The 8,454-nt window shown below is 35.3% G+C and overlaps 1 protein-coding gene across 2 annotated transcripts; it reads right to left on the reverse strand.

Annotated features, from left to right (window-relative positions):
* Nucleotides 1-916: 916 nt before the first annotated feature.
* Nucleotides 917-8,397, reverse strand: LOC105155191 (UDP-glycosyltransferase TURAN-like). Of its 2 annotated transcripts, XM_011071055.2 has the most exons (18): nucleotides 7,515-8,391; nucleotides 6,611-6,720; nucleotides 5,475-5,508; nucleotides 4,867-4,922; nucleotides 4,644-4,784; nucleotides 4,015-4,163; nucleotides 3,833-3,922; nucleotides 3,662-3,728; nucleotides 3,522-3,585; nucleotides 3,315-3,429; nucleotides 2,908-3,074; nucleotides 2,713-2,823; nucleotides 2,573-2,634; nucleotides 2,367-2,419; nucleotides 2,180-2,255; nucleotides 1,477-1,605; nucleotides 1,304-1,365; nucleotides 917-1,199 (listed from the first exon to the last, which is right to left on the reverse strand). In XM_011071055.2, exons 2-17 carry the CDS (start codon nucleotides 6,701-6,703, stop codon nucleotides 1,342-1,344), a joined length of 1,431 nt encoding a protein of 476 aa, XP_011069357.1. In that variant the 5' UTR covers nucleotides 6,704-6,720; nucleotides 7,515-8,391; the 3' UTR covers nucleotides 917-1,199; nucleotides 1,304-1,341. The 2 variants fall into 2 exon arrangements, 1 of the variants encoding a protein (XP_011069357.1); XR_002286524.1 differs by lacking the exons at nucleotides 917-1,199; nucleotides 1,304-1,365 and having other exon boundaries at nucleotides 1,559-1,605; nucleotides 2,180-2,248; nucleotides 7,515-8,397.
* Between the last annotated feature and the right edge of the window lie 57 nt (nucleotides 8,398-8,454).

Raw genomic sequence — 8,454 nt, forward strand, 5'->3', positions numbered from 1 at the left:
TAGCTGGGGGGAAGGGGTTTAGCAGTTCCTATAAGGGATGGGAAGCAGTGAAGGACGATAATGGCTTCTGCCTCTTTCTGATGTATGGTGTGGTGTGGGCTAATTACCAAAGAAACAAACCTTATATTTTATGGGCTTGCTTTCAAAGTAACAAACATAGGCCCAGTTATCCATAACTTTTCAGCCTAAAATATATATTATATAACTTTATTTCTAAAATGAAAACATATTTAAATTAATTCATAAAGTTATGTTTCGTATTAAACAGCAGTGTAAAATTAATATATTTTTACTTTAAATTATTATTTTAAAAACTAAAAACTAAAAATGAAAACATAAACAATTTTGTGGGAGTATTTTCTCCAATTATAATTTATGACATTTATTTTCATCTAATAAATAAGTTTAAAATTTATTGAATTTACTTTTGATTTACTTGATACTGTCAATGAAATTTGAACTCACCATATTCAGACCAAGAAACAGACATTTGACTATAAAATCATCATATCGATGGTAGTACTTTTCTCATTCAAAAATTTTAACTACAATCAGCAAATACTTATAGGTGAATTTGGCTTGCTATAAATTTAAAAGGAAAAAAACAATCTATTATAATTGAAATCTAGATTTGTTTTATCTTCATTTTTAAATTTCTTCCATATCATCGTATTAGGGTGTTGATGATTTGCATTAAAAAGGCACTCAATCAAAGACATTTTTGCCTCTTGAAAATTATGCCAATGCAGAAACACCCACTCTTTTCTTTTCTACATATACGTATACCTTACTGGAGAATATAACAACAAATAACAGAAGATGAGATCCTTCTCCGGCTATATCACTTCTTTTGAACAACATCAAAGGGCTCATATAAAGAACGCCTTCTGGAGGCTGTCACACATAATAGCTGGGATCAACATAACTATTTAATAGACTGCGCTATATCGTGCCCAAATATTGTGAAGAATTCCACAGTTCAGAACAGTATCTTGTTTTAGCACCCGTAAATGATTGTCATTCCAGGGCAAGTTCATGATCAAAAGATTTGAGTCTCCTGTTTACATGAGAAGAAACACAATACACCACTCTGCTTCTCTTCTCTTTCAAATGGGAAAAATCAGGTGATTCCATGAGTGTGTTTGAACAACCAAGAATTTAAATGGGTGCCTGCCGCCAAGAAGCCGCACCTACACCAACTGGAGAGTTCCCAAAATTAAACAGACGTCACAAAAGCACATTTGGACCAATTTTGACCATTGATATAAGTGCACAAAATAATATTAAGATAATAAATCTCTACCTGTATGTTCATCTGTTTTTGTGTCATCTTCCAATGATTCAGCTAGAGTTCTTAGAGATAACCTGAAAGACAAATACATGCTCTCAGAAGTTGGCCGCCTGGAAAAAGGATAATACAACAGCAATTAAAGGGGCCCATTATATTGCAGAAGTTGAAAGGATTATAATTTTCACCTCGTATATTAAGGGCTTGGCATTTTCTTCCCATTCAGTTGTCCACCTAACTGAAGATACCCTCTCCATCAAGTTTGATCTCATTGACTTCAAAGCATCACATCTTTCAGGGAAACCCTCAAACAACATCTGTAGAAACAAACATAAAAATTTGACTGCTTGTTCGTAACATTGTGCAGATATTCAGGACAGGGGCAGTGATGCATATGACCTACATAAACTAAATCCAATCTGCAGGTAAAGAATTTTCTCAAATAATATGATGCAGCAAATCTTTAGCGCCTCATTTGTACTTTTTCAAGGGTATTCCGTTTTGACTATGCACTCAATTATAACATCATTTCATTGGAAAGAGGCCCTCCTTGTAAGAGGAATCTTCAGAAGACATTCCACAGTGCCAAACAATTGAATATATAACAATTCTTTCTGCTTGCTACTAAAAAGTATCACTAATGCTCATTGCTAGGTGAGGTTGCCTTTCGTTATAGATAAAGTAGTGGGCTAATTCAAAGGTTTATTGCTACTTGAAATTGATAGTAATAAAAGATGGAAAATAAAAGGATTTTCAAAGTAATCTTGCTTATTAAATATGCTTCTTGAATGATGGAAGAATTTGAACTATATGTTTGAAATGTAGAAAAAATTCTTCAACATTCCATGGGCTATGTCCCATGCTCTTAAAAAGTAAAATAGAGAAGCTTACCATGAGCTGATCAGCCAGTTCTGAAGATGACGAGAAAAGGAGGCCATTTTTTTCAACATCTATCAGCTCCTTTATGCTTGACACAGATCAGAATGGTTGGTAATTTGTCCGAAGTTCTTTTTGCTTAATGTTAGTCTATTTTAATGGTAACATGCTCATGGAAAGAAAGTACTCCATTTGATCTTACCAAGAATATGAAACAGCACAGACAGGTAATCCACAGCCAAACATATCCACAACCTGACTAACCAAAATATCCAAGCATGAGGAATTTTCCTTAAGAAACACAATTTTTTAAAAGGTGAGAATTAAAAGAGAAACTTGCAGGTGACACTGCCTAATAAACTGCTAAGTTCACAAAAGGGTTGAACTATATAATTTATTAGCACAGACCTTCATGGGTAGATCTAATCCTGATGACGAAGTATGCAGGCAAACGCCTAGATCTGCTGACCCTGTATAATGCATCAAGGAAAATGTAAGAGTGATTGAAACAGAAAGCAACATAAAACTACTGAGGGTATACCACTTACCAAGAAGCAAAGGATAATCCTCAGCCGCCAGCCACATGGTACGGAATGCAACCCGTCTGAGACTAAGTTTCCTTATCATTTCCTCATATTTTTCCTTTTCAGGTCCTTTACCTTCACTTTGTGTTCAGTCTTAGAATACATACAATAACTTGACTGATAGGATGAAAATTAATATGCTTTAAAGACAGACATTACCAGTAATAATGAACAGCAACCTCGGGTATGGGAATTGCTTTCCACCACAAATTCCATCCCAAATAACTTCATCCCCACTTGAATCGTCCTCACCTAATAGTGCAGCAACACGTCTATCATACATAAGCGCTGCTTCCAGAAGAATGCCAAAATCTTCATCAGGAGTCCTGAATTTAAATCATTCTTTATTTTTCCATCCATGTCAATATAAAATATATGTTCATTGTTATCTGTCCTTACAACTATGGTACCTGTCAGGCAAAGGAAATGTGACTGAACTAATTTTGCTTCATTGATATAAATAAATGAAAATCAGATTTTTCTCGAGTTCCAGAAAAGGCACCAAGGACAAAAGGAGAAGTTCACATAAATTATGATGGCAAACAATTAAGTGATCAAGAATATACCAGCTTGTACTGCTAACAATGAGTGCGGGTCTGTTTGGTTTCAAGATTATATCAGTGCCAACCTGAGTTGTAAATGGAGTTATATCAGGATTACTGTTGTATGGTCCTGTCAATCCTGCCACATGAATGCATTTCAGATCAAATTTAGCAGGAGCATTCTTCATTTCATTAAAATGGACTAGAAACAGTATCTTCTTGTTTGTTTACCATTGCTAATGCAATCTCGAAGGCCATATGGCTCATTGAGACTTTTACTAATGCTGCAAAATAACTAGATCATCACCATAGTTAGAGTTTGTTGATTTACTGCTCTCTTTATGCCAACGAAGCCATATAAATTTGCTCACGTTATGCTTTTCCTCAAGTGAAGCAGGACGGAAAAATTCTGGAGGTTGATCATACAGAACAGTGGCTCTATAATTATGAAAAACATAAGAGAATACAGGTTATCAACTCTAGCAAGTAAAACAACAAGCAGGCCTCAAGACATAAGAAGGTTTTTGAGATCACGCTCTTACTTAATTCCCCAGTTCTGAGACAATTCATGTTGCATTGCTTTAGTCACACACAAGGAACCATGAGCCCTCTCACCATAACTCTTCTCGATCCTAGTCATGGATCAAAATATTACAGCTATAATCTTGTGCAAAATCCAGGAGACAAAAATAAATTAAATCAAAAAGCTGGAATGCAATTTCACCAACGATATATCGCAACAAAGAGACTACTCCTTCCAAGAGACAGTGCAAGCAGGGTATATCCAAAATTATGCCAATCGACAATGATTGCTGAATGTCTCAACCAGCTGGCCCACTTCACAACCACTAGAGTAGGAACTGATGGTGGATTCTGCAGGAGCAACATGTAATCTAGTGGAGCTTACTCATGATGACATAGGATAGATGACAGACTATTATGATAATGTCCATGAACTTCCATTATCATGCAGCTTCTCCAAATCTTTCACCAGCCCACAGAAAAAAAATATCAGCAAAAGACTTGGAGAACAGGGTGCGACAACAAAGTTCAGTGACAATCCAGTGTAATTTCATTGCTAACATCATCTTAACCATTGTGATTAAGTAATTCCAGTAAAATATAAAAAGATTAAACATTTCTGGTAAATTCACATAAATATATAAGGAGAGCATTTTCCATTTGCAAGAATTCATGCAACTTGATTATTGTCAATCAGAAAAGCCAAGATGACCTACAATCAAGGCAACTACTAAGCAACAAAAGGTTGAGCATAAAACAGTTATGCTATAGAAAATGAGCATGAGCCAATTGGCAAAATTCTGAGACAAATAAGCACAAGATGAAGCTCACCTGCACTAAGAAAGCATCGGGAGCTGGTATCTTTACACAAAGATACCACAGCAGCATAAGGAACTGAATAATAGGCTTGAGAATAAGAAATAAGGGATGAAGTATCTTTGGAAGACTTCGAGGAATTGTTGGCCATTGTGGCTGTGCAAAAGAAAATAAATATTCTTTCAAGCCTTTGCAAATTTCAATACATTTAATGCACCAGCAACATCCTTAATCGTACCATTCTGTGGATATGGATAGATTGGTTCTGTAACACTGAGATGTGGGGCTCTGACCCTATCCAAAGACCAAGTCCTCAGTCAACTAGAAGTCATATGTTTTAGTTAATGCAAATGTTTTGATCAAACAATACAATCATTTATAGTATCAAAAACCTTTAATAAAACATAGCATTATAATAAGTCTCGGTTTATGAAGTTCAAAAATTATGAAAAATTCCTCCAGCACAATGACCAACAGAGAGACAATGCTTATCAGGTGGTTAACAAAGGTGGAACGTCAAGCATACAACAAAGGCTGTCCATACAGTGGCATTTTCTCTTTTCTGACAAGGACAATCAAGCTCCAATGTGAAATAAGTCATGCGTTGCTTTATTAGAACAGGATATGATAAGGTCATTTATGAAGTAACAAGAACTAAGCACTAGCATAGCATATAACCTTAATGGATAATTGTTAACATGAACTTGAGTTTTTAACTCCTATATAAAACCCATGGTTGAGATTATGATATGATGCAGAAATAGCTTTATGATCAGAGAACAAATTCAGGCTTAGGCCACGAAATTTTAGACATTTTCACTTGGGCATCACAAGGCACAAACGTACCTCCATATCCAACAATATCAACATCTAGACAAGCCTGCAAGAAAGGAAACTCATTATGCCAACAACCCAAGAGAAATGAATGAAAGGAATCGTGCATAACTTGTTCAAAGAAAGCACCATTTTTTGCGGACAGAAAACAAAGTCATCTTTTAGTTACTATTTTGCTTCAAAGGTTTAGCTAAAATGAAATTATTATAGTTACCAACTTCCCAAAGTACTTTTTGTTAGAAGTTTATAGTTTTCAGGCTGGAACTTGAACATATTCTAATTCTAATTTGGGATACGATAAAAATTCGGGAAAAGCTAATATGTTGGTAAATTATCTCTCAAACTTATTATTAAATAATAAATTAAAAATATTCTGAGTCTATAACAAAGATAATCGAATATAGATTCCTGTGAAAAACTCATATAGTACATTGCTAAGTAGTAAGGTGTATTACAATGGCTAAACACATAAGAATTCCACGCAAGCCAATGTTTCCTTGATGCAGTATATTAGATATAGAAGTACTATCACGTGAGTTTGTCAAAGTCATGCGATCCATAAGCATAAATATCCCACCAATTACATTCAACTACTAGAAACTGGAGAGAGAGAAAGAGAGAGGGAAGCATCTTGGTGTTGTCAGTGAAAACCCAAGCTACCACAACCAAAATACTTCTTTTCCAACTTGTATGTAAAACTCTCCCCGAAAATTTTGTCATTCCAGAAACATAACAGTTAAATTTTTCTTTAGCATGAACAGAAAACGACATTAAATGCAAATCAATAGCATTGCAGCTAATTCTTTCTTCAACAATCATATGCAACTTAGCACATATTCAATTGAACAGCCAATCTTTCGGAGACAAAACATATAAGTTTTGCTCAGACCCAAAAGACAATGATCCATGTCTGATCAATAAATCAACTTCATAAATTCATGCAAGCATGAAAAATAAGGGGCAAATAACTATTCATTCTAATGCCCAGCATACTAGCCAATAACAACATGTTCAGTATACTCCCTATGAAGCTCCATAAGTCCGAAATATAATCTAATGCTCCAAAAGAGAAGAAGAGAGATTAAGATAATCACAAACAAATTCCATCAACATAAACATGTTATTTGTGTATATAGATAGAGGAAAACCTGTCGAGCAAGAGAAAGTGCATGGTATTGCATCCGGGGGCTACGGCCAATGTCGCCAAGCACCACCACGGCAACCCTATTTCTCTTTCCCATTGGGACTCCTTTATTCCCTAAATAAGTAAAGGGTAAAAGGCATTTTCATACATGACAAAGATAAAACATCATTTGATATGTTGTCTACTTTATTGTTTTCATTTTATTGTCAATCTGAACATCAGAAAAGGAAACTGTATGTTTTTATTGTGGGGCAATATCATCCATCGACCAAAAATTGGAGCAGGCCAGAAAAGATTAATTTTGATAATATAACTGCCACAAATCTTCGAGAAGTTCTAAAAGATATCATCAGCAGCAAAATATCCTTACAAAATTTCCCCAAAAATTACATCAATATTTACTTGATTTCCATTGAAAAGCTGCTAAGGAAACATGCAGAAGCTGCACAAATATCCAACCAAAAATTCTTAAAGAGATACTAAAATTTTCAGCTCAAAGTGCTTAAAAGAGTTGCATAATATCCGTACAGAGAAGCTACTACCATCCTATTCTCTAAAAAATACTGGTCAAATAATAGAGAGCAGATTAATGTAAAATAGAAAACGAACAATTTTAACTAATATATGCTAAAAGAAGTCAGAAAGTTCAGTATGAACAAATAAATACTCGACGTAGAAAAAACTGCAGTAAGATGTATCTTGTTCATGCATCCGCCACGCCCAGATTTCATTCTAAGTCCTCAAGTTCAAAGCTCTAGTTCAGAAATCCTAATCCAAAAATGCAGATTCATTTTTCAAAAGATAACCAAATCGCTTTAATCTTTCGATGACAGTAATAAAAGATAAGTTTTGCCTAAAATCTTCAAGCAGAGGGCAGCAGTGCATCCATGTTTTACTTTGAGGACTACCTTGAAAATGGCTCGTTCTTGATGAAGTTGTTCAGTCGGTTTGAAGTATTGCTTGATTAAGAAACTGACAATCAACTATCTGTACCCATCAAATAAAATTTATCTACCAAAACTTATTTGAATAAGTGGAAGAAAGAAGATGTCATTTTCACACACATGATCAGAAGATTAGGATGAGCTAAAGCATCAGCTATGGATAGAAACGGAGGATTTACGGAAGATTAGTATTGCACGGTCAGGATATAATTTCAGGTTTGTTTCTATTGATCATCTTGAACTTCCCCCTTCAAGTCTATGAACTCAGAAGTCCAAGTCCCAGAATTCTATAAGTTTTCTTACCAATATATTGAAAGCTTTGGGTTCATAGCATCAGTACTATGAATCGGCACCTTCAGGATGTGTAACCAAACCAAACATAAATAGATAATGAATATCATATGTTGCAGACATTAAAAGCAATTTGAAGTACTAGTTTTCTTATAAGCTTCCCAAAAACAAAGCAAAATCATAAACCTAACGGTACACCTAGATACTAATAATTCACAATCTCCAATATGAAATAGCCGACCAAATTCAAGCACAGCAATATGAGCACATAGCCACATACTATCCAGACTACTTCCGGCAAACAGACGATCCACAGAAACAAAACCAAATCACTGATTATCAAAATGCTATAAGAACATAAACCTTGATTGCCTCAGGCAATTCCTCAATGCTTTTATTTGCCAATTGCTCATCCAACAGCAGGAGCCTCATAGAGCCTCTCCACTTTGGAGGCCACCTAACAACCGACTCAATTCCTCTCCATCACTCTCCTCATCCTCATCTTCAACCACCTGAACCACCGCCATCTCATTCTTCCCAACCCCTTTCATCTGCACTTTCTCCCTATCATCCCTCTTTTTCTTCTTCTTCGGTCTAGACATTTTAGCTAAAT

Source organism: Sesamum indicum, unplaced genomic scaffold, assembly GCF_000512975.1.
Source record: "Sesamum indicum cultivar Zhongzhi No. 13 unplaced genomic scaffold, S_indicum_v1.0 C00529, whole genome shotgun sequence".
Lineage (NCBI taxonomy): Eukaryota > Viridiplantae > Streptophyta > Magnoliopsida > Lamiales > Pedaliaceae > Sesamum > Sesamum indicum.